A 25,234-nucleotide genomic window follows, 5' to 3' on the forward strand; every position below is an offset into this window, starting at 1 on the left:
CTCTGGCAGCCCTTGGTGTTCCTTGGCTGTGACACGTCGCTCCAATCTCTGCCCCTGTGTCCGCGTGGCCTTCTCCCTGTGTGTCCACGTCTTCTCTCTCTCTTCTAAGGACACATTGGATTTAGGACTCATCCTAAATCCAGGACGATGGCCAGATTCTTATTCATATTTGCAAAGACCCTGTTTCTCCATAACGTCGTATTCATAGCTTCTGGGGATAGGACAGGGACATATCTTTTGGGGGCCACTCTTCAGCTCACTGCAGAGCAGAGTGTTCAAGGCTTGGGGTGAGTGAATGGGCACTGGGTGGGGTGGGGCGACCAGGCTTGGACGTCCCTAATGGAGTGACTTTGAGTGACCGTTGGCCCTGGGCTGTGTGTAACGACAGTGTGGTACGTCCCATCCCTGGTCCCCTGAGCGCTGCAGCCCTGGAGGAGACCTGTGCATGGGGTGGACCAGGTGGGCCACTCTGTGTGCCAAGACCGCGTCCCCTGTGCCTGCCCCCTCGCGCATCCCCCACCAGGATTCAGGTCCCGATGTGGGCAGGCCAGGGGCGCTGTCCCTGCAGCCTTCTCTGGGTGAGTGTGTGAGCAGGGCTCACAGCTGAACACCCGTCATTGCTGTGGACAGATTGCAGCCACCTCCCGAGTCTGCCTGACCCCTGGGACTCGGGAAGGGTGGCACCACTGGGGCCCTATTCCCAGAGCTTCACCTGCCCTCAGAGGCAGAGGCCTGCTCTGCACTTCAAAGCAGCTCCCCTGTCCCTCCTGGTCTCAGCCACGTATAGCTCTGGGCAGCTCATCCGCCTGGAGTGTGGAGACCCCAGACTCTGTGTGGCTCTCAGGGTGGAAGCCACGTGAGGCCACGCCTGGCTTGATTTAGGTTCCCAGGGCCTTTTCAAGTTCTAGATGGGCGTGTGGAGTTTGCTGAGAGCTTGCCGTCCCTGGCGAGAGAGAACCCGGAAGGCCTCGAGCAGGGGGAGCCCTCTCTCAGCTCCCACACCAGGCTCTTTGGAACAGCCGGGTGGCCCCTCTGGCGGAGGTGTTACTGTTCTCTGGGACCCCTTCTGGAATCTTTTCAGTGTCCTCTGCAGCCTCTCCCACACAACAAACCCAGCTCCCCCTATTTGGTTTTCTGTGTCCCCCCTTCTTTGCCAAACCTCTCGTGTCCTTGAGGACAGAGACCAGGTCCACTGCACCTTCAGGGTCCACAGAACCCAAACCCCCAAGTCCGTCCTGATGCATGCAGCGTTTAGTGGTCACTGAGGCTCCACCCCCCGTCCAGCCCAGCGTGGCCAGTTTTGGGTCCCGCCGTTGTGACCCCCCCCCTTATGCCTCGCCCCCTGCCACTCCATTCCTCAGGAAGCCTGGGGCGGAGCTGGACTCTTGGGTGCTGCTCTGACCGGGGCCTGAACTCTGCTCCCCCGGGGTCACTGTCCCCTGTAATTAGGCTGAAGATCAAATTGGCCTGGGCAGCGCCTGCCTGCTGCCTGCCCCCAGGCCACAGCGCAGAGCCCCGTCTGGCCCTCTGACCTCCCTCTGCAGATGGTGTGCAGAATGAGGGGCTCCACCTGGGCCAAGTGGCCCCTGGTGTTAGGTGCTTTCTGGATATTTTAAGTGCTTTTACCGTTTCCCCCAGTGGTCAGTGGGATGGCCGGGCTGATGGGAGTGGCCACCACCCGTGTCGCTGGGCTGAGAACAGAACAGAGAAGGGAAGAGTAGCTGCACCAGGAAGCTGGAACCGAACCACAGGCCTGGCCGGTGCGTTGCTGAGGGTCCCTGGGTCCTGCTCTGCACCGGCTCAGAGCCCACAGCAGCTGCATGAGCCTTGCTCCGGGGCCCAGGGGGCGGGGGGCTCTCAAGGAGTAGCACTCACAGGGCCCCCCCGATTTGGGAAAAGGTATGTTTGGAGGAGCTGGACTGAGTGGAGAAGGCAGTGGGGACCGTCTGGGGGGAGGGGCCAGAACCTTTGAGCTGGGCCTGTGATCTCCGATTTTGCAGTCAGTCACCTCCCAGGGACTGCCATTTCTCAGGGAACCTTTCACCTGTGGAGGCCTGAAAGGTCAGCTGTCCCTCCTCTTCTCCAGGCGGGCTGTGCCTAGGCCGCCTCGGGCCTTTCAGGTAGAGGTCCAGGTCTCCTTCTCACTCTGGCTCAGGAAACCCTTCCCCCACCCAACCTGCATCTCTGAGCTGGCGCCTGCCTGAGCCTCCAGCCCATTTCCCTGCTCTGTCTCTTCTCAGTGGAGAGAGCCAACAGCTGGGTTAAGGGACGGGGTGGCGGGGGACAGGGACAGGGACAACAAGACCAGGCCATTTACAACAGATCGTTCCACACGTGCTCATGTTCCCATCACTTTAATTTAGTCAAGAAAAAAGGAAGTCCAGCCTCTTAGGGCGGCTTTTGAAGTCTGCCTGGACGCCAGAACCCAGGGCGCCGGGCAGGTGGTGGGAGCAAGCCCAGAGAGGCCGTCATCTGGGTGAGGTTGCCCTCGGGAGCTTTTGAAGGAGTCCCCAGACCCGGGAAGTGGCTCCCTCAGAGCGTTTATCGGGGCCCCGTTTGTACGCTGTGCAGAGGGATTTCTTGAAGCAGAAGTCGCTACGACCTGTGATGCGGCCAGAGTCTCAGCTCTGAGCCAGCTCCCCCATCCCTGGAGCCATCACTCTAAGACCCTTCGCTGGTGGGGGGAGGGGCGAACACCAGTAATTAACCTTCTGTAGGTAGGGTGACCAGATACTGGCCCCATTGGGACAATGACAGTGGGACAGCAGGTATGAGCTGGGATGTGCCAGGTGGACTGTCCCACCATTGCCCGGCAGACAGCAGAGCAGAATCTGGAAACCATTGTAAAAGCATTGGGTAGGACCTGTGGTCTCATTCTGAGAGGACTGGACGGCATGGCTGGTGCGACTGGGGAGGGCCGGTTGGGAGTTGGGAGCCGGAGCTGGTTCTGCCTGGGTCCTCACTTGCCAGGTTGCTAGAGAGCTTTTTCCAGAGAGAAAGTAACATAATGAACTTGGGGAAGAAGAGAAGCTCTGGGATCCCAGGGGCCAGCTGTTGACCGCAGCTGCGCTGGGCTCCCTGCCCGTGGCTGGAGGTCTTGTCCTGAGCTGAGGGCCGAGATCACTGGCTCTCCACTTCCGGCCTTTGCACTCTGTTTGTGCCTGAAAATGCTGCTGGCAGGAACGGGCTGCTGTGCCCATGGGCTGCGTGGCAGGTCCCCCTACCACAGTGGCACAGCTACTTCTGCAGCCTGGGGAAGGAGGGACGGGGCTTGTTTGTTTGTCTTGGCCCCGGCTGGGAAACCCAACCCCAACCAGCAGGCACGTCAGACCTGCTCATTCTCACATCGCTGATCCAGGGCCCGCAGGCCGGGACCAGGCCTCCTGGGTGGGGGCTGTGACGAGCAGGGAGGACCCGGGAGGGCCCAAGTCTCCCAGGCCCGGGGCATCAGAGACAAGGCCGTGCCTCCTAACACACAAAGAAAGAGTCATCAAAATAAACGTGTGTGTGGGGTGGCTTCTCTGGGCATAGAGACCCCCTGGTGAGTCTCAGGGATACTATTGGGTCCCCCTGCACACTCCCCTGGGGCTGAGTGGAAATGGGTCACCAGATTCGCCCTTTTCTGGGGGGCACAGGCCAGACCCTTGGTGAGACTGTACCAGGTGCTGAAATGCTGGCCTGTGTCTGGTGGGAGGGCCAGGGAGCAGGGGCTGTGTGCCCACTGCCCCCACCCCCAGGCCACCTTCAGCCAGCCGCATGGGCAGGTAAGCCCAGGGCAGCCAGCAGCCCTTGGTCACGACACTGGTCCCAGACCCTGAGCTGGAGCCTGGTAGAGTGGGGCTGGCACTGGACACCGTGCTGAGGTTCTTAGGCTGCGTCTGGCCCTGTGGCCCAGCCTGGCTGGCCTTGGGGAACAGAGGGAGAGGGCAGGGGGGTGGCAGCGCCTCCGTCTTCTCTTCCTTTATTTGGACTTGGCCTTTTGTTGATAAACAAACGTGCTGCTCTGTGGGACGCCCAGGGCCAGCTGACTGATGCTGACACTGCTGCTTTCCGACTTCCTTTTGGACTGTTTTGCTTCCTGAGGACACCCTTCCTCCACTTTCCCATCTGCATCCTCCTCTCTGTTCCCTGCCTGCCACTGAGCCCCCAGAGGCAGCTCCTGAGACAAGGATTCAGGTGCAAGGGGATCGCTGTCCTCCCCGAGTGGGAGTGAGATGGAGGGGCAGGTGGCCTGTAAGGTACATGACCAAGTACGGTGGGTCCATGGGTGGCTGGAGCTCAGCCCCGCTGGGGGCGCTGGGGGCTCTGCACCACGGTCCCCAGAGTTGTCCCGCCTGAGCTGCTGGTGTGGGGAGCAGTGCTACCCCTCCCCGTCTTCCCTTCTGGGGCACCAGATGGCCACCAGGAGAGGCCCTCCAGCAGAGCGGCAGAAACTGGCCGTGGATGTGATGGGCAGGGATAGGGCACCTGCAGCCTTGGCCATCTGTGGGGGGTGACCACGGACCCATCGGGTGCCCACGCGCAGATGGTAACTACACCAACGACTGTAGTAATTGCTACACGGGCACCACCTGGTTCCTCGTTTGTCTTCCGTGCCGCCTGCTCCCTGTCCCTCAGCCAGACCTGCTCTGCCACCCCTGAGGCCCTGCCAACCCCCACCACTCAGAGCCAGAGGCTAAACCAAGAGCCGGGCTCACAGGAGAGCGAGAACCGGCCTGCGTCTGTCCCACTCACCCCAGCGGTCACACACACTCCTGGCCTCGCTCCAGTGGCCTGCAGTCACCTGTGGAGTGGGGTCGCTGTAGGCTCAGTGCACGGAGCCTGGCCCCATCCCTCTGGGTTGCCTGGGCCCCTGACCCTGGCTCCTCGGTGGCCACTGTTTCTTCAGGGACAGAACCTGCTTTACTGCTGCCTGGAAGAGACTCAGTGTGACCAGGGCTGGCATTCCTGGAGCCTGAGCCGGAACTGGACCCGTGTTGGGCAGCGGCCACATCGCCGCCTCCTATGGGGCTGCACGTGGGTTTGCCCTGACCTTGTCTCTAGCATTTCCTTGCTTGACATTTGTCTCAGGCTGGAGCAGGGCTTTTGTGACTCGCCCAGTATCCCCTGCCCAGGCCCGCTGTGTGCACCAGGAAGTGTTTGGGGAGTGGGGAGAGGTTTGCTGGCGGCCTGCGGTCAGAGCTGAGGCCTTCACAATGGCCCCTTGTACGCAGGCACATTCCTCCTTAAACAGCCCCAGATCCCAGCTGCTCCTGCTTCAACCCCCCACCCCCCATGGGCGGGGCAGACAGGAAGGTTTGCAGCTGTGACTGTAGGTGTTCCAGTGTTCGATGGACTGGACTTTGGGGGGCTGGGCGTTGGGGAAAGGCCTGGGCCGGCCTGCATGCACAAGTAGCCACACAGCCTCCACCTCTTCTCAGCCAGGTTTGTTTTTTAAAAACAGTGCTGGTGGTTTTATCCCCTGAAAATACTAAGTGACCTACATTTCGTGTAGCCTATTTGGAAAAGGCAGGAGCGTCTCCTGGAGAAAAACACCCACGGTAATTCCATCCAGAGACAGCCGTTTTGTGCGTGCGTGCGTGCATGCTGCATGTATGTGTGAGATAAAATCTTTACATACGTACATCTTGTATTCTGCTAGTTTTACTTCATATTCTCAGCATTTCTCATCTTCAGAACTTGATGACCGTAGAACTTCGGCACATGGGTGTAGAAAATCTACAGAAACCCGAGTTGTTTCCGGCGTTTGCTGTTTTAATGGCTGATGCAAATACCCTCATACAATAAATCTTTCTGTTCTTCTGATTATCTCCTTGGGATAAAGTCCCAGGTGTGGCCCACAGCGCACAGACGGCCGTCAGGCTCTCGGTGCATGTTGGGGAGCAGTCGAGGTTTGCACCTGGCTTTGAGGGGGCCACCTTGTTTCAGAAGCGGTGTAAGGAGAGGTGGGTACCTCCTGCCTAATGGGGGTGGTATTGGGCCCTCCCAGTACCATGGGGCCATGGTTTGTCTGGTGCTCCGTGGGAACCCAGTTTGTCCACCCAGGATCTCAGCATGCCTATGGCTGCATTAACTTCCTGCAGACAAAAGGGGAGGCATCTGGTCCCGCGCCCCACTGTGCTGCCCCGGCGGTCATCAGATCCGATGTCACAGAGGAGTCTCAAATCTGCAAAACCACAAGCTCACGAGCACTCTCGCTGGCTTCTGTGGCTGCATGTGGACACCCCTTGGCCGCCTCTGCCTCCATGGGGTGGGGGGTTTGAGTAAAGTGAGTAGATTACACCATCGCCCGTGGGGGGATTGGAGGGGGTGTTCCCAAGGAGGGTGGCTGTGCGTGTGTGTGCGCAGGACCCTGACGGAGGAGGAGAAGCTGGAGGACCCTGTCCTGCCAGCTTTGTGACAAGCCGGCTTCTAATTCTTCCCAGCTGGGTTCTGGTCGTGTCACGACATCCTCCGTGGGGTGTGTACAGGGCGTCCCTTGCAAAGCCTGCCTTAAAAATGATCTGTTTCGTCCAAATCCGACTTCTCCCGCCAGCTGAGGTTTTGTGTGAGTCCAGAAAAGGGTAAAGGAGGCAGCTTTTCCTCCTCTGGGTTTCTGGGCGCAGTAGGTCTGGAGTCGCTCGGCCGTGCTTCTTTCTGTTGGTCCGTTGGTTGGACGTTTGTTGAGTGTGGTTGGGACTGGATAGGGACTGGTGTGTGGAGCCAGGTGACCACCAGGGGAAGGGCCCCTGACGGTCTTGCAGCCCAGAGGTCTCCTCCTTCTGATGGTGCTTGTGCTGACTTCCTGGGGCGCTGTAACCGATCACCACACACGGTGTGGCTTATGCAATAGACATCGATTCTCTCACTGTCTGGAGGCCAAAAGTCCAAAAGCAAGGTGTCGGTAGGGTCACAGTCTCTCCTAAAGATCAAGGGAAGACTCGTTCGTTGTCCCTTGTAGCTTCTGGTGGCCCCAGGTGTTTCGTGGCTTGGGGCCACGTCACTCCAGCCTCTGCCCGTCTTCACATGGCCTCTCTGTGTGTCTGCGTCTCACATTCTCCCCCCGCCCCCCATCTCTTATCGGGCGCTTATAGGATTTAGACCCCATCCGAAATCCAGGATGATCTCATCGCGAAGCCTGACCGTAACCACATCCGTATAGACCCTATTTCCCAGTAAGGTCGCATCGCAGGTTCTGGGCGTTAGGACTGGGACATCTCTGTTGAGGAACACTATTCAACCCACTGCAGACTCAGGGGAAGTGGAGCTTCTCGGGCTGAAATGGGGGTGAAGACCTGGTGACCCCCTGCTCCGGAGGCCCCTTCCCTCGGGGCTCCCCAGGGCTCTGCGCCCACAATTTAAACCAACCTTTAAGTTGTGTAAAGAAGCAGGTCCTGAGGCCCATGACGGAATAGAGAGCTGGCTCGTGGTGTAATGCAGGAGAGGACATCAGGTTCTGTCCCTGGGGACGCAAACACAGCCCCTGAAGTCCTGACATGGCCTGGATGACATGGGGCGGGAGTGGTGTGAACTTCGGGGCCCAAGGCAGGCTTCGGGAGGAGCCAGTGTGAGCCTGGCTTTGGGGGACTCAGGAGGAGGTGTGCTGATGTGGGGGATGGCATAGACCATCAAGGACAACCTGGACAAGTGATGTTTGCTGAGCGGTCACTGGCCTGATGGTGGGAACAGCCCCTGTTCTCTTGGAGCATAGAGCTAATGGGATGCGTGATGCTGGACAGTACCTGCCTAGGTAGATGATACAGCTGGACGGTCCGCACAGGTGACAGGGTCCGGGTGGCGAGCGGTGAGCTGGGAGGGCGATGTCCAGTGGAAGGAGTGGCTCTGGGCGAGGCCACGTCATTCAGAGGGCATCTGTGCGTGGGTCTGGTTCCAGCTCAGCGCCGTCTCTGGACTGAGATGCCCGAGTCCAGCCAGGAGGGCTTTGCTTTGGTGCAGGGTCTTAAATTGTGAGTCGGGGTCTTATTCTCCCAGGCAAACCTGGGAAGGGCTGTCCCCCACCTAGTTCCTGTTCTCCAGCATGGCCCCCAGGAACCAATAAGGAGACCTGGAAATGCCTGTGCCGAGGGGGCGGGGTGCTGACCCCTCCTCCAGGGCGCTCACAGACAGAGGAGCCACCGTTTGGGGACAGTTTGGATAGTGCTCTTGAAGCAGGGTTAGACCTGGGAACCACATGGACACCAGTCTGGACTTTCTGGCCCATTGGACAGGCACCGGCCTCCCCTGAGGACATCTGGGCTTAGCAACGGGCGGTTCGTTCTCTGCGGTTGTCTTGGTGGACAGCTGCCCGTGGAGAGGTGGGCCTGCATCGAGTTGGGGTCCCAGCACTGGCTCAGGACCCTGCCACCCTCGGCCACATTATCAAACAGAGGGCACAGGTGGGGCCCCCAGGCCGAATGCAGCCTGTGGATGTGATTTTGTGTGACTGTACGGTGTTTGTAAAGGCTCGTTTTGCTTTGTTTGTGCCAGCATCTAAAAACCAGGAGACAGCGTATAAAACAATCCAGATTTCCAGGTTCTCTTGAAGTCCAAAGCTCTGACCACACTTGGCCCACAAGCCTGTGTGGCAGCAGCAGAGCTGAGAGCAGGCGTGTCCCTGAGATGGGGTGCAAGATGGCATGCCAGCCCCCCAATCCGTACAGCCCTATCCCTGAGCACATCCCTGCTGGGTCTCTGGGATGGGTGAGCTTTGCAACCCAGGATTTTGTGCCCTGTCCACCAAAAGGGAGGTGTGCCTGGGGCTTAGAGAAGGTCCCGCAGGAGTGCCACGTCTGGGGAACAGTAGTTCAGGCAGCAGGTATCAGGGACAGGGTCTCCCGTGCTACCTTCCACTCCCGCCTTAAGATCACGCCCTCCCCTGGCCACCCACCCACTCAGCCCCCACCAGGCCCTGGTCTTCGGAAGAAGTGTTGTCTGAGAAGAGATGAGAGCGGGGTTGGAATTTGGAGGAAAGAAGACGGGAGGGAGGGGCCGCTAAGAATGACCCCGGTGAGCTGTTGTTGGGGGTTGGGGACCAGCTGCAGGCCAGGGGCGGAAATCGTGGGGTTCCATGAAATCCTTGGCTCCAGGGCCCAGTGAAGCGAGGTGGGGAGTGGGGTGGGGTGACACTGGGTCTGCTGTGGGCCCCGCCGGGAAGGAGCCGGTGAGTGTTCCTGCCACGTGGGCCCCTTCCTCCTCTGGTCTTTATAACTGGAGCAGCTGGTTCTCGTTTGGAGCCAGGCTGCAGGGACTGTGGGATGGTGGCTCCCCAGGCACTGTCCCCACCACCTGGGAGGGAGCAGATCCTGGTGGAGACAGCGGGGGGCCGGGGGGAAACACTAGCCTGTGGCGTAGGAGTCAGATGGTCAGTGCCCCGCAGGCGCCCAGGTCTGGCTGCTGTAAGTAGTACAGGATGGAGGCAGATGGGAGCCAAGGGTGAGGTGAGGGGTGAGAAATTCGGGGGCATGGAGCACGCTGGGGCTCCACGTTATCCCAGCGGAAACTGGACAACCACTTGATGAGAACATTTGGCCTTGGAGTCGAACAGACGCGTCTTCTGGCTCTGCCGCTCACTCTCCCTGCTGTCGGGCACATGGCTTAAGCACCTGGGCCTCAGTTTCCCCGTCTGTACCAAGGGAGAAGAGCATTATTTGCAGCATCGGGTTCCTGTGAGGATTCCGTGTGATTGTGCACGGCTGTCATGTTGTCACTGATACGATGATGTCGTCCCCATCGTGATTCTGCTTGGTCACAGTCGTGGCTATTGGTACTGGCGATGCGTCCCCACACTGGTGTGTTTGCTGATGGTGTCTGCGTTGGGTGCAGGTGAGGGAGGGGTACAAGAAGCCACGACAAGACAAAGGCACCCCTGAGCCTCAACATCTGATAGAAAATGTACCTGGCGGGTCGACGCCGTGGCCGTGGCAGGGCAGAGAGGCCGGCGTCCTCCAGGCTCCAGCCTTTTCTCTTTCTCGCCCAGAACGCATGATTGCTGGAGCTTCTGCGTCCCCCAGTAGAGTGGGGCTGTCCCCTTTCCTTTCTGAGTCGTGAAGGGCCTTCCATGGGGCCCTCACTGCCAGCTACCTTCCGGCATTCGCCATAAGCAGGATGTCCACTCCTCACATACTCCTTTCTTTGTCTTGCAGCCTTGAAGAGATCTTTTGAGGTCGAGGAGGTCGAGACGCCCAACTCCACCCCACCCCGGAGGGTGCAGACGCCGCTGCTCCGGGCCACTGTTGCCAGCTCCACCCAGAAGTTCCAGGACCTGGGTGTGAAGAACTCAGAACCCAGCGCCCGCCATGTAGACTCCCTGAGCCAGCGCTCCCCCAAGGCCGCCCTGCGAAGGGTTGAGCTCTCGGGGCCCAAGGGCGAGCCCGTGTCCCGGCGCACCGAGCTCTCCATTGACATCTCGTCCAAGCAGGTGGAGAACGCTGGCGCCCCCGGGCCGTCGCGGTTTGGGCTCAAGCGGGCCGAGGCGCTGGGCCACAAGACGCCAGAGCCCACCCCTCGGAGGACGGAGCTCACCATAGTGAAGCCCCCGGAGCCAGCCCACCGGAGGATGGAGACCCCCACCTCCAAGGCCCCCGAGGTGCCCGCTGCCCCCACCGCCGACACTGTCCCCAAGAGGGTTGAGATCCAGGTGCCCAAGCCAGCCGAGGCGCCCGCCTCCCCCATTGCAGCCCAGACCCTGGAGAATTCAGAACCCTCCCCGATGTCTCAGCTGCAGAGCAGGCTGGAGTCCAAGCCCCAGCCCCCCTCGGCCGAGGCCCCACCCAGGAGCCAGGAGGGTGAGTACCAAAGTGCTGGGTGTGGTGATGGGGGCGGGAGCTAGCTTTGCCATGGAGTCTTGGCTGAATTGGGGGTGGGGGGCATATGCTTCCATGGAGACCTGAGAGCACGGGAGGAGTGTCTGAAGGCACGGGGAGGGAACTGGAAGATCTTTCTGTCCCCGGGGGACAGACCAAGGTGCAGCAGTTGGACTTGAGTCATACTTTGAAAGGGACCTCTGGATTTCGAGGGGCCCTCTTTATTGGTCAGCGTGGGCTGTGCTATAGAACCTCTGCTGTGTGAGCCCAGGACGGTGGGGGACTGGCAGCCTGGAAAGTGAGGACGGAGCAGGCTCCTGTGGGGGTGTAGGGGCCGGAGGAGGATGGGCTTGAGACGCACGCAAGCTCCGGCTCTCACACTCCAGTGGTAGCTGGGCGCGGCCGGGTGGGGCTGGCTCCTGCTCAAGAGGAATGGCAGACGGCCCCGAGTGGCTGGCAGAGGCCCAGGCCTCCGTTGGGAGGAGGGGTCCTTGCCCTCTTGGGGTTTTGCACTGAATGATCTTCCCCCTCCTCCCCCAGGCGCACCAAGTTCTTTGGGTTGGACAGACAGAATATTCTGGGGTGTTTTGAGTTACCTTTTCAAAATTACTATTTTTAATTGCAGTAAAATACATATAACATAAAATTAACCATTTGAACCATGTTTAAGTGTACACTTTAGTGGCATTAGGTACATTCACATAGTTGTGCAATCATCTCCCCATCTCCAAAACTTTTCCTTATTTGAAACTGAAACTCTGTCCCCATTTAGCACAAACTGCCCACCCCCACCCCCAGCCCCGGCAACGTCCGTTCTTCTTTCTGTCTCTATGAATCTGACCACTCTGGGTCCCTCATATAAGTGGAATCCTGCAGGATTTGTCCTTTTGTGAGTGGCTCACTTCATGTAGCATAATGTCCTCAGGGTCCATCTGTGTTGCAGCAGGTGTCAGGATTCCTTCCTTTTTAAGGCTGAATAGCACTCCATTGTCTGGAGGACCACATTTGCGCATCTGCTCATCTGTGCATGGCCACTTGGCTGTTTCCACCCTTCTAATGCTGCGGTGAGCATGGGCCTGCACACATCTCTTCAGGTCCCTGCTTTCAGTTCTTTCTGGATTTCTTTTTTGAATGAGGATTTTCCAGGGGTCGGTGGACTTGGGGACCCGAGGGGCACTCGGCTTGCGATGGGTTGGGGGTGTCTGATGTGCAGCTGTGTTCTATTCCAGGGAATGTTTGATTGAACGGTCAGGGTGGGGGGAGGGCCGAGATGAATGTCCTGCAGGCTGAGCCACAGCGGGACCTTGGGGGCCCTTCCAGCCCTGGGTGTGTGTGACCTCTGTTCTCTGTCCCATCTCCCTAAACCTGACCGTGCGGAGTCACTGCCGCCCTCCTAGACGGGACGGAGGCACTGCCAGTGTTTGGGGAGTGGCCGGGAGGCCATTTCCTCAGTCTTCTGTTGGTCCAGGGCCTTTGGCACCGGATTTGTCCCCCTCCTGGGGCGAGGTGTCCACACTCAGCCTAGTCAAACAGGATGTGGTTGGGCAGATGGTCATCACCGGGCTGTCCAGATCTTGATGACAGCTGGTGCTGGATGCGCGAGGAGGTGGTTCTGGCTCTGGGGGATGGGCAGGGCGTGTCTGCTCAGGGTGGCATCACCCTGGGTCATCGGGCAGGCGGGGCACAGCCTCGGGTATGCAGAAATGGCCTGGTCGGCCCTGGCTCAGCGAGCGGGACCTCAGGAGCAGGACAGTGGTGACCGGTGGTGACCTGCAGAGCAGCAGTGCAGGGAGGCTTCTCGGTGCCGAGGCCTCTCCCCCTAAGGTATGGAGCCGGTAGGATTGAACCAGGCAAAGGCCGGGAGAGAAAAGCTTTCCACAAAAGAGGGGAGACAGCGGCCCACACAGAGGGTCAGCTCCACCTGGAGGGGCCAGTGACTATCCTGAGTCCCTGAGCATGAGCTGGGGATCAGGGTACGTGCCAGTCGTGTGTACACGTGTGTGAACTCACGTGTGCCCCGACTCCCACATCTTATTGGCTGGGTGGGGAGGGGCTCCGAGACCAGTGCTCACAGGTTGAGAACCTTTAGGCTGCACAGACGCAGTGGGATTAGACAGACACGCAAAGAGGAAGGATGCTCGGTGGGGGGAGGGGACTTGGGGGTGGGACTTGGATGACAGTTTAGGAGGATCTTCCTCTTCCAGCAGTGCTCCGCCGTCACTGTGGGCTGGGGAATGTGGCTGGCCCGGCTTGGCCTCGGACGTCCACGCCCCAGGTCCTGGACCTTCCTGATGGAGGAGTGTTCCCGCAATCCCCTGCAGTGGGTTCTGGAGGCCCAGGTCTAAGTTCCCACCCAGCCCCTGCTCCGTCTGCTTCTTCCTCTGTCCCCCTCCTCTGGTCCAGTCCCTCCAGACGCAGGTCCTGTTCTCCCTGGGCCCCGCTTCCTGTCCATCTCGCCTGCAGCCCTGGCTCTCCCATCCCCTTCCACCCTTCCAGTTGGGGACCCTGCTCTGAGCCCTTTGTGGGCACGCTGCCCCTTGCACCTGAGGGCCAGCTGGCACCACAGGGGCAAAGGATTGGGGGGGAGGGAGCTCTGTGCCCTCTGCCTCTGCTTCCGCTTCAGGATCCTGGCTTCAGGTGCAGGACAGGGTCTTCTGTGACCCCAGCTGAGCTGCTCCCAGATTGACCTCCCTAAACACGGCACTGTTGAAATGCTTCACTGACTCACTCACCTGGGGGCCTCCACAATCCATTTACCCTCTTGCCCATCTCCCTGCTCCCCAGCTCCTCCTGCTCTGGTCTTTTCATGGTCTCTCACAGGCCACCTTTCCTCACAGCGGTTCTGCTCTGACCGTCTGACCCGTGGCCTTGCTCCTCATCACATCACTGCTCTTCAAATTCCTATGCATCCTTCAAAGCCCCGCTCACATGGCACTTCTTCCATAAAGCCCGTCCCCTGGCTGGAAGTTGCGTCACTTCCTCTGACTCCCATGCCTTCGTGCGTCTTTCTCATGTATAATACCTTGTGTTTGGCTTGCAATGTAAATTATTTGTGTATGAGCCTTCTTTCCTCTGCTAGAATTTTTAATGTAAAATAGCTGTTCATAGTACCTTTTCTTTAAAACTCAGAAAATATAGAAATGAAACTAAAATTCATCTGTAGTCCAGAGATATCCACTCTTAATGTTTGCTACATATTCTTCAGAACTTGCTCCATGCCCTGCACTGGATTCTAGGTGCCTTGAGGGTAGGGCTGTTGTCTTTTTGTTTTTGTTTTTTTTAAGAATCCCATAAGATACCACGTAAGTGACTTAGACACAATAGGTGCTCAGTAAAATAATGTTGGAGGAGTAAGATGAGATGGCATTTTTGTGGCTCTAGCAAGCAGACGCAGGGGCCCCAGAGGACCCTCCAGGGCCCAGGCAGATCTTTTGGGGACTGCTAAGAACTGACAGATCTGACCCATTGCACTGTGGCACGCTGGGTTCTTGGTTTATGAGGCTCCTGCCATCCCTGGATCTGGCACCCTCCTTATTGTCCCTCAGGTCATCCCTGCCCCTCTCTTGGTCCGACCTCTGGGTGGGAATGGCCGTGCTTCGGCTCCCAGGTCCTTGCTCTCCCCCCCCCCACCTCTGCATGGGTGGCTATGGGTGGGGCTGGGCTGCAGGACCCAGAAGCATGTCTGTGGTGCAGGCCGCCAGCTCTGCCTCGCCCTAGGACCCCCCTCCTTTGGCTCCACTGCTGACACCAGCCAAGTTTCCCGAGGCTGCCTTATAAGGCGGGCACTGGTTGCTCACTCGTGGGTCTGGTTCTTCGCTGTTTCTGGATGCTCACAGGAGGCCAGGGGGGAGGCCAGGGTGGCAAGTGGGGCGTCCCTGACCAGTGCCCTGCTGAGTTTTTGGGCGTGTCCTGGTTGTACCCAATGGGATTTTACTGTGCCCCCCTGCCTCAGTTTCTCTTATCTGTCAAATGAGGGAGGGGGTTGGGCCTGCTGGCCCACGGTGGCCCGAGCTCCCCAGGTGCCCGTTCCACAGTGGCACCAGGGCCACTTGTGACAGTGGCATGAGAGTGGGGTGGGGTAGACTGAGCACGTGTCTCTATGGGGTTTCTCTCTGACTCAAATCATCTAGAAATGTTCTTGGTTGTGGCTGGAGCCTTGAGAAAAGCGCCCTCCTCTGAGCTGCCCCTGAGGCCCACTCACTCCTGTGTAGGAAGCAGGAAGGCCGCCATTTATAGGGGGACCAGGGGGCCCTGCGGGAGGTGTGGCCAGGCCCAGGTGTCTTCTTCAAGGTGGGGCAGAGTAGGGGGCAGCGAGGGCAGCTGGGCTCCAGGGCTCAGGAGGAAGAACCCACTACCTCTCGCTGGCCCGCCCAGCTGCCTGCCAGGCCCAGCCCAGTGGCGAGGAGTGGCGAGGAGGGACGAGGGCCCATCTGGGAATGCAGCCCCGGCAGCTGCAGAATGCCTGACATAGGGGCAGGCACAGCTGCGGGAGAGGGCTGGGTAAGGAGGCAAGCACTGGAGGCGGGTCTGCGCTCTGCCCCCCCTGCAGCTTTGGGTGCTGTGGCCCTGACCACCCAGTCCGGGAACGGAACCCGGCCCCCAGACACATGGCGTTGGGCGAGGCCTCCCAGGGGCTCATCCTAGGAAGCCAGAGCAGCTGCCAGAAAGAGAGCTGTCTGCACCCACAGCCTCCCGGGCCCAGGACAGCTGCTGGGAGCCAGGGTCGGCACAATGGGGCCGCTGTGTGGGGATGCGCTTGGGCCAGACAGCCACACTCTGTGTGGTGTGGCCAGAGGGCACATTCAGCACTGAAGAGCGAGCTCAGACCCCCACCCGGTGCCCTGAAGTGTGGACAGCCCCGCCCAGACCCCGGCTTCCCACAGTGGGCCTGGAGGGTGCCACGTGGTTCATACTGGCCTGACGTGGCACGACTTCCTCTTCTGTGTCTTCGCTGAGTTGGCTTTCCCTGACCTGTGGCTTTCTGTGGGTGGCACAGGAGCCCCCTGGGATCCCAGCAGCTACAGGTTGTAGCTGGGGTGCAGAAGCAGCTCGTGCCTAGGACTGAGCGTGCATTCTCTGAGCAGGGGCGGGGCATAAAAGTGAACAGGCGGGCCGGCCCGGTGGCTCAGGCGGTTAGAGCTCCGTGCTCCTAACTCCGAAGGCTGCCGGTTCGATTCCCACATGGGCCAGTGGGCTCTCAACCACAAGGTTGCCAGTTCAATTCCTCGAGTCCCGCAAGGGATGGTGGGCTCTGCCCCCTGCAACTAAGATTGAACACGGCACCTTGAGCTGAGCTGCCGCTGAGCTCCTGGATGGCTCAGTTGGTTGGAGTGCGTCCTCTCAACCACAAGGTTGCCGGTTCGACTCCCGCAAGGGATGGTGGGCTGTGCCCCCTGCAACTAGCAACGGCAACTGGACCTGGAGCTGAGCTGCGCCCTCCACAACTAAGACTGAAAGAACAACAACTTGAAGCTGAACAGAACCCTCCACAACTAAGATTGAAAGGACAACAATTTGACCATTGTTCCCCAATAAAGTCCTGTTCCCCTTCCCCAATAAAAATAAAAAAAAAAAAAAAAAAATCTTAAAAAAAAAAAAAAGTGAACAGGCTCTGATGCAGCCGCTGCACGGACCTCCCACACTCGGTCCCCTCCCCTTTCCCACTGCTGCCACTGGGCAACCTCTGTGGCATCTCAGCACTCCAGGGAACCCTGTTTGGAAATCCCTGGTCTGGTCCAGTGCTATTCTGAGACCAGGACTTGGAACCAGAAGTGGCCCTGAAGGCCACATAGTCCTCCTCCCTCCTTCCAAAATGACCTTACAACTTGGAATTGGAGAGTGTCAGAGCCAGGAGGCTTTGCCCACTTGTGGGGGGATGACTGAGGGGCGTGGCTTCGCCCCTAGACCTCCTGGGCCCCATTTCCGTTTCCGCCCTGCAGGGGCCTCAGACTGACACGTCTGAGTCAGTCTTCTCGTTGGCAGTGTGGGTATTAGGAAAGTGATGACACGGGAAGACTGACAGTGTAGGCTCCAGCTCCCGGGAGTTTTTTGTGAAACAAGCACATGAACAAAAACTAAACACAGCCCCTATGTAGAAAGGGCATGGCGGGTATTTAAATGCTGTGCTCTGCGCCCCCAGCTCCCATGTCCCCATTATCTTTTCCTCCTCTGATTCTAAACAGCAACAAAGAGAAAAAACAAAGATCCCTTGAAATTCGGAAGGAAGTCTGTCTCCCTACCTCCGCCCTTTCCCCAGGGCGGCCAGCGCCTTGTCCGGGATTTTGCATGTGGGAAGGGAAGCGGTCCTTCAGGGCACGTGTGGGGAGGTCTGTGTAAGTATCCTAGAGGCTTGTTGAGAACACAAATGGAACCGGACTCCTGCAGCTGGCTTCCCATTCTTCCCATCCGTGGGTGTCTTTGGTGCCCGCACGTTCTTCTGACAGCTGTGTCCTCCTCAGCAGCTCTGTGCTCCTACCTCCCGCTCTTGTCCAGCTTTCCACTGTGGTAAACGAGGCTTCAAGGGCACCCTCTCCTTTTTATGTGTGCACATGTGACTGTAGGATAGACCTTTAGGAGTGGCCTTTCTGCATCAAGGATGTGTGTGTGTGTGTGTGTGTGTGTGTGTGTGTGTGTAAAATTTGATCCGTGTTGCCAAGTTGGCCTCCAAAGCAGTTCCACCAGTTTTTAGCCCAAATAGCACAGAGGTCCCGTACCCCTGGCCTCAGGCTGAGAGGGTAGGAAGCTGTCAGATTAGTGTTTTACTTTGTGCATCTTCAGCGGAGGGGGAACCTTTTCCTATTCACAGGCCCAGGGCCCTCGGTTTCCTGTGAACTGCTTATTCTTATCCTTGGCTCATTATTTTTCCAGTTAGGTTGTTAATCCTTTTGTTGTTTTATTTATTTATTTTTTTTAAAGAGTTCTTTGTACGCCCTTGTTGTAGCTGGTACACGTGCTTTTACCCAGTTGTTGACTTCTATTTTTATTTATAGTGTGCTCTTTCAAAAAGAGATTCTTTTTTAACCCTTACATTGTTAAGTTTATTCTTTTATTCTTTTTTCTCTTAGGATCTTGTCCTCTTTAGAGGTCTCTGTTGCCCAAAGTTATAGAAAAGAATTTCTCTCGGGTTTGCATCTAATACTTTTATGGTTTCATTTCTATGTACTGAAATCATCAACCCATTGGAATTTATTTGGGTTTCAACAGCGAGGTAGGGGTATGAGGTTTTGCACGGATGTAGACAAGTGGGCTTGGTCTCTTGCGTGGGGGGGGGGTTGGTGTGCATGCGCTATTTTTATCTATTTTGGTGTCCGTGTTGTGCTGGCTGAGCAAAAGTAATTTGGATGCGTTTCTTTTCCCCCCTGTGTTCTGGAACATTTTACAGAGCAGCACAGTCATCTCTGTTGAAACTTTTAAAGAATTCACTAGTGAAACCATCTGAGCCTGATACTTTTGTGGGAGCTTGATACTTTAAAAACTTAAAAAATTTTCCATGGTTCTGCTTGAGTTTTTGTTTTTTCCTTTTTATATTTTGTATTATTTTTTTTTTTTTGGAAAAGCATGCTGTAAAGTATTTCAGGTCCCTCAGCTTGTTCAGAGGTGGTGGCGTGCAGGGAAATGAATGGCCCATGATGGCACCGTCCATCCATGCCCCTTGGCCTCAGCCCTGGGTCTGTTGCTGTCCCCGGAGGGGAACGTGCAGAGATGGACTCAACGAGGCGATGTCCTGGGGATGCTGCCTTGGAAACACTCACATGCAGTGCAGCGTGACAAGTGTCCTGGAAGGCTTGAGTCCAGAGCCCACAACACCATAAGTGGAGCCCTCTTGGAGGCGGTGATGGGAGACCCAGGTGTTGAAGGGGACAGAGTGGTTCAGGCAGGTGAAGGGCTATTGGGTTTCAGGAATCATAATTTTGATGTTGCCCAGAGAGCAACTTTCAAACTTATTGGGACCATATTTTCCAGTGAGAAGTACAGGTCGTGCCACAAACCAGGGCACCTGTATGTGTAAATAGGTGTCTGTGTGCGTGCGTGCGTGCGTGTGTGTGTGTGTGTGTGTGCGCGTGCGCACAAATGAAACCAAATTTCCATGGAGTAGTTGTCACCTCTGCTGTGTGCCCACTGCCCTCCAGGATTCACTATTCTTTTCTTTTTTTTGAAGGGGCGAGCCTTTCTTATTTTTAAAAAACATCTTTATTGAGATGCAGTTCACATACCATACAATTCGCTCATTTAAAGTGATACCCTGTTTCCCCGAAAATAAGACCTAGCTGGACAATCAGCTCTAATGCGTCTTTTGGAGCAAAAATTAATATAAGACCCGGTCTTATATTATATATTACATAAGACTGGGTCTTATATAAGACTCGATCTTACCTTTTAGGCAAATAAGGCCGGGTCTTACATTAATTTTCCTCCAAAAGACGCATTAAAGTTGATGGTTCGGCTAGGTCTTATTTTCGGGAAGCATGGTAAACAGTCCCATGGTTTTTAGTATATTCATGAAATAGTTGTGCAGCTCTCACCACATCCAGTTTGAGACTGTTGTCATTGCCTCCGAGAGAATCCTCGTGCCCTTTAGCTGTGTCTCCCTAGTCCCTGGATCTCCCCCAGCCTTAAGCACCCACTGGGCTTTCTGTCTACAGGTTTTCCTATTCTGGACATTTCTTAGAAATGGAACCATGCAATATATGGTCTTTGCGCCTGGCTTCTTGCACTGAGAGTGGTGTTTTCAGGATTTATTCATGTTGTAGCACGTGTCGGTGCTTCTCCTTTTTATAGCTGAGTAAGATTCCATTATGGATGGACCACATTTTGTTTATCTGTTCATCCGCTGATGGGTATTTGAGTTCTTTCCACCTTTTGCAGATTGAATGTATTCTTGAGTGAAAAAAAAGAAAAAAATTCTGGTCATGACCCACTAAATAGTTTTGAGGACCCATTAATGGGCGACGACCCACAGTTTGGCATGTGGTGGCCTGGACGATGGGATAGAAGTGGGCCAGGCCAGTGGAGGTGGGGGGAGGCTGAGGGTGCTGGACGAGAGCAGACCCCCTGGAGCTGTTTCAGCTGGGCCTGACCAGATTTCCTGGAAGAGTGCCATGCCAGGAATATCTGTCTGTTCAAGAAACATTGAGAGCTGCTATGTGCCAGGCACCGAGGAATTCAGTGGTGACGTGCAGATAGACAGACAAAAATCCTCTCCTGAAGCTTACGTGCTGGTGGGAGGAGATGAGAGATAAACAAGACGTGTTAGACGTGGTTGAGGGTTACAGAAAAAATAAAGCAAGGGAGGCAGCTCGGGAATCGCCGGTGGCATCAGGAGGGTGGTCAGGAAAGTCCCTTTGTAAGGGCGTGGGTTCCAGGTCGCCAGCGTGGGCGCCTAGTGGTTGGAGGGCAGATGCAAGAACAGGGTCAAGATGAGGGCTAGGCAAGTGAGGCACTCACCGGGGACACAGAATTTAAGGGGGCACCAAAAAGTTCAGGACTCAAGATGAATAGTATTTTAATGCAGCATCTTTTTAAAGATCAAAATTATGCAAAAAAACAAAAACAAAAACCCACGATGAACAAACATCCACATTTTAAATAACGATGGGCCCCTGCCCTGCCCATGGGCGGCCGTGCCTCTCACTCTCCTCACCCCGATCCCCGCCCTGTCGGGTTTTTGCTATTTGAGGAATTTTTGCACGTTTTTTATTTTTTTTAAGCAAAGATTGCATTAAGATGCTGTTTATCTTGATTCTTGAGTTTTCTGGCAGCCCCTTAAATTTTGCACCTGGATCATGCCTCCTTGCCTCACCCTAGTCTCCAGGGCTGAGGTTTGAGGGGCTAATGAGTTTATTGTTGAACCTGCAGAGGGGGCAGTACCTGCCAGGGTGGGTCAGTGGGGAGGTGGGGGCAGAATGCAGCTGCAGCGGGTGGGAGGCCTGGGGGCAAGAGGGCGCTGGCCAGAACAGTATCCCCCAGAAAGCTTGGTGGGGTGGGGACAGGCTGCAGCAGCATGGCTCACCCTCCACCTGTGATTTTGCTGCTGGACATTTGGCATCTGTGTCGAGGCGCTGTCCCCCTAAGTGGAGTGTGATGGGAAGACAGGGGTCCCATGCACACCTAGAGACTTAAAGGGAGCTGGAGGGTTAATAAAAGGCAGGAGCTCTCGGGCCCCCACAAGAAGCTGTGACAGTGAGTGACACGGACGTGCCAACGGGGGGCAGGGTGAAGGATGGTTGTGTGTGCCACGGGGTACAGCTGGAGCCAGCTCCCCTTCCCAGGAGCTGAGCAAGTGCAGGATCTCCTAGGCCGTGGGGGGACCGGGGACGCCCCTCCAGTCCTGGGTCCCTCGGAGCACAAGTGAATGCAGTTGTGGCTGGGCCCCAGACGAGGCTTGGAAGAGCTGACTGCAGCCCCGATGACGCCATCTGCTAGCTGGGCGGCTAGCCCTCCCCCCGGGCTTCTGGGGTACTCATGCTCCATGTGGGAACTATATGTGGAGCACCCAGATTCTGAGTCCAGAAGCCACTTCTGTCGGTCCCTCCGACAGCCCCAGTCACGTCATCTGTAAGACTTTCAGCTTCCATGTGCTATATATTCCACGTGCTCTAAGAACCACTGGGTCCACGTCCTGGCCGATTGGCTCCTTGGTGCCTGTTTCCCCACCTGTGAAAGAAGGGTAGTAACCGTCCGCATCTTGTCGAGGTGTTCCAGGGAACTGTCCTGTTAAGAGCTGGGATTTAGTGGGATTTAGAGCCAGGCTGCCTGGATTCCAGTTCTGGCCCTACCACACTCCTTGTCTACGGCCTGGGGCCAGTCTCGCCGCTCTGTGCCTCGGTTTCCTCATTTGTAGGACGGTCTCATCAAGTTGGGAAAATGAATGTAAGGAAGTGTACTGAGCGATGCTTGGACATGTGCAGGAAGTGCTTAATAAAGTCTAGGTGTTGGTATCACTGACGTACCCCGTGTAGCCCCAGCAGTCATGCTCCTCCAGGTGGGAAAGCCTGTGACAATTGTGCAAGGTGATTCAGGAAAGGGGACCGGAGCTTGAGAACAGAGGAGGGAGGAAGAGGAGGTGGGCGTGGGGCACTGTGGACGATGCTTCAGGACCGAGGATGGAGGCAGGAAGCCTTAGGTCAGCTCTCAGAACTGGTCTCCCGGAATAGGGGGCAGGGGGCCCTTGACAAGTCAGTTTCCTCCAGGTTCTTGTTATCTCTGGGCCAGAGCAGGCAGAGATCTGCAAATTCCACGTCATGGAATTGGAAAGGCATTGAACACTGGTGTGGAGGGCCAGAAACAGAAACATAACATGTCTCAGCGTGTATGAACTTTCCAAACAAATGTGCATGTTTCTAACTGAAGCTGTCAGGGAGAGCCTACAAACTTTTCGACCAGCCATGGGATGGTAAATGAAAATTAAATATACAGAACCTATTCTTTTTATTCACAAACGTTTATATAGGTTTACTCTGTTCCCCCGGAAAAAAGACCTAGCAGGACAATCACTTCTAATGAGTCTTTTGGAGCAAAAATTAATATAAAACCTGGTCTTATTTAATATAATATAATATAATATAATATAATATAATATAATATAATATAATATAATATAATACTGGGTCCTATATTAATTTTTGCTCCAAAAGACACATTAGAGCTGATTGTCCGGCTAGGTCTTATTTTGAGGGAAACACGTATTTTCATGTGCATTTGGGGCTTTCTGAGGTATGCCCTCAAGCTTTGTTCCCTCCCCTCAAATGTCTAAAGTTCCTCAGTCCCAAATCTCCTCTCCTGGGGCTCCAGGAAGCCAGTGTTCCTGGTATACAGGGGTTGAGGTGCAGGTCAGAGCAGCCTGACCACTGTGGTTTAGCCGATGGGTTTGTTTTCCTGTGTCAGAGCCCTGAGGTAGGCACTTGGGCTGGGAGCACCTGAGGCACACTTGCAGTGGTGACTGCAAGGGGTGACTCCCTCCCACCTTTCAGACCCCACAAGTGGGGGCTGCTGTTTGCTCCTTACTCCTGTTCCCTGCTGGTGGAGGGGGTGTCCCGAGATCACACACATTGGAGTCCCCCAAGAGGCCACTGAGGTGGATTGGGCTGCCCATAGAACCTCCGTGGCCTCTTGGTTGGCCAGACAGATGGGCCAAACTGAATTCCCGGAGAGAATGGCCTGCGCCGGCGTGGACCCAGGCAGTGACAAGTAGCAGTGGCCCCTAGGAGTCTGCTGCAGGTCTGTCTCTCCCGGGTCCAGAGCGTGGCCTGAGCTGGCCCCTCCTGCTGATGCGGCAAGGCAGCGCCGCCCACCCGTCCACGCCTCCTGACCCGGCTTCCTCGCAGGCTGGCCTCCAGCTCTGCCTTGCTCTGTCCTGTCAGGCCTCCTCCTTTCCTCACTGACCCAGCGAGTGTCCAGATGCCCCGCCAAAGGCGTCCTCCCTCTGGGGCCTCCCTGAGCTGGCAAAGTGGCACGTTTGTGCCTTCCCGGCAACCTCCGCTCAGCCAGGCCCTTATAGGAGAGACCTGGGAGTCCTGCTTCCTGGGCTGGACTGTGGGACCCCGCTCCTGGGGTATCTCATTGGAGACGAGGCCCTTGTCGTGCGGGACACACAGTTAACAGCGGGGGAGGGCTGGCTGTCATGTCTGGGCAGGGTGGCCCCTCCCTGCCTCTGTGCCCCCCAGTCGTCTGTTTCCTGGGCTTCACAAGTCAGCCTGAAAGCCTTGGTCACTGTCCCAGGCGCATTTCTCCTCACCCATCCGTACCTCCACACCAAGACTTCATGCCTCACCTCTTACAGGCAGAAGCAGGAGACCTGAGGGGACCCCCAAGGAGTGGGAAGAGGTTGCTATTGGAACAGAGGCGCTCGGGCTGTGGTGGGGGGGGCACATTACAAACTGGGAGCCAAGCTAAAGGGGCAGTAACACCCACGGTCACCATGAGTCACTGGTGACCCCAGAGCACGCCTGAATCATGGCAGGAGCCCTGCCCACGCCCCTGGCAGTATCTAGTCCCCTGCCCAGGCCCGTAGTCCTATCCAGGAGGGAGAAGGGGGGTCCCATTTTCACGCTCAGGATGACCTCCGCGCCAAGTTCTGGTCTCACATCCTTTGGTGGCTCCCCGCCCACCCGCCCGCCCGTCTGCTGACTAATGTGTATGTGGTACCTGATAGGAAGAGCTGGCATGGTGAGGCAGTTGGCCCTTGTCATACTCGGCTCGGGTTACAGAGCATTGAGGCACCTCCCAAAACAAGGGCCTGCAGACACCAACCCTCCATTGCCCGCCTGGATTTCAGGTGCCCCGGCCCCCACGCCCCCACCAAGTGAGTTCAGGCTGGGTGTTGTGGCTTGTGGGTACGGTTGGGGCGTGGCTGGGGAGGCTGCGATGAAGGAGGGGCTGGCCGATGGTTGGGGAGGACGATGGACCCTCTGTCCCTGTCTGGCCCCTACTGTTCCTTGGGCAGGAGCCTAGCCCCGTACCTGGACTGGTACCCAGGCCACGGATGAGCCTCACAAGCTCACGTCTTCCTGCAGCAGCTGGGGTGAGGGTGCCTGGCCATGCCTGTGTCTCTAGGGAGGGCGATGGGCAGTCAGGCTGCAGGGCTGTGTGTGGACTGGCCAGGTGCACGACCAGCGTCAGATCTTGAATCCAAACCCCAGTTTTGCCGGAGGTTTATGTAAATGGACGTTCTGTTCAGGTGAGAGAGCCCAGGTCAGCAAACTAGAAGCCGAGTTCCCTGATGTTTAATTGTTTAATTGAGCAGGAAGTTTGCCTGTGCCGAGTCCTTGCTTGTTTATCATGCATGCTCATTCTTGGCAGGTGTTTGCACCCTGCTCCCTAAGGGTGGCATGGGACCCTGGTCACCCTGGCTTGGTCCCTCCCCCTGTATTAAATGATCACCTGGGCAGCCCCACTTGTGCCTTCAAGCCCGTGAGACATTTGACTCCAATGGTGGGTGATTCTGTTTGGACCCAGAAGGTCCGGGACTGTTCAGCCTCAGCATCCTGGTGTGTCTTTGGGGGGCTGGGGGAGCATTCGAGTGTCTGTCTATTGCATGGTTGTGTGGATTGGAGGGGCTGTTCCTTCTCCTCCTGCTCATTCCTGCCCCTCCCTGCTTTCTCCTTCCCTCTCCCCTGCTGCAGGCCAGCTGGCACAAGCACCCTCCTTCTGGATGGGATTCGCTTGTGGAAGACTTCCCTGGTCCTTCCAGGTCCAGATTCCTGTGGCAACACTTAGTGAAATCCTTACCTCAGCCAGGCAGCGAGGGTGAGCAGCCTAATGACTACCATACCAGGATAAGGCTGGCTTCCAGGCACAATAGTTACTCACATGATCCCATTTTCCAGATTAGAAAATCAAGGCACAGAGAGCTCCAGCCACTCGCCTAAGGCCCCAGGGCTGTTAACAGTCTGGATTTGAACCCTGGGGGAGCCTGCCTGCTGAGAGGCCCTAGGAGGTAGCAGCATTGGTGGGGT

General features: G+C 56.7%; 1 protein-coding gene across 7 annotated transcripts in view; it reads left to right on the plus strand.

Annotated features, from left to right (window-relative positions):
- SEPTIN9 (septin 9) overlaps positions 1-25,234 on the plus strand; it is a 156,649-nt gene that overhangs the window by 73,101 nt on the left and 58,314 nt on the right. For all 7 annotated transcript variants that reach the window (XM_019735492.3, XM_019735493.3, XM_019735497.3 and 4 more), the window contains one exon: positions 10,122-10,763. In XM_019735492.3, coding sequence (XP_019591051.3) covers positions 10,122-10,763 — 642 coding nt within the window. The remainder of the gene's footprint in view (positions 1-10,121; positions 10,764-25,234) is intronic.

Source organism: Rhinolophus sinicus, chromosome 12 (genome assembly GCF_057876585.1).
Source record: "Rhinolophus sinicus isolate RSI-liver-muscle chromosome 12, RSI-T2T, whole genome shotgun sequence".
In the NCBI taxonomy this organism is placed as follows: domain Eukaryota; kingdom Metazoa; phylum Chordata; class Mammalia; order Chiroptera; family Rhinolophidae; genus Rhinolophus; species Rhinolophus sinicus.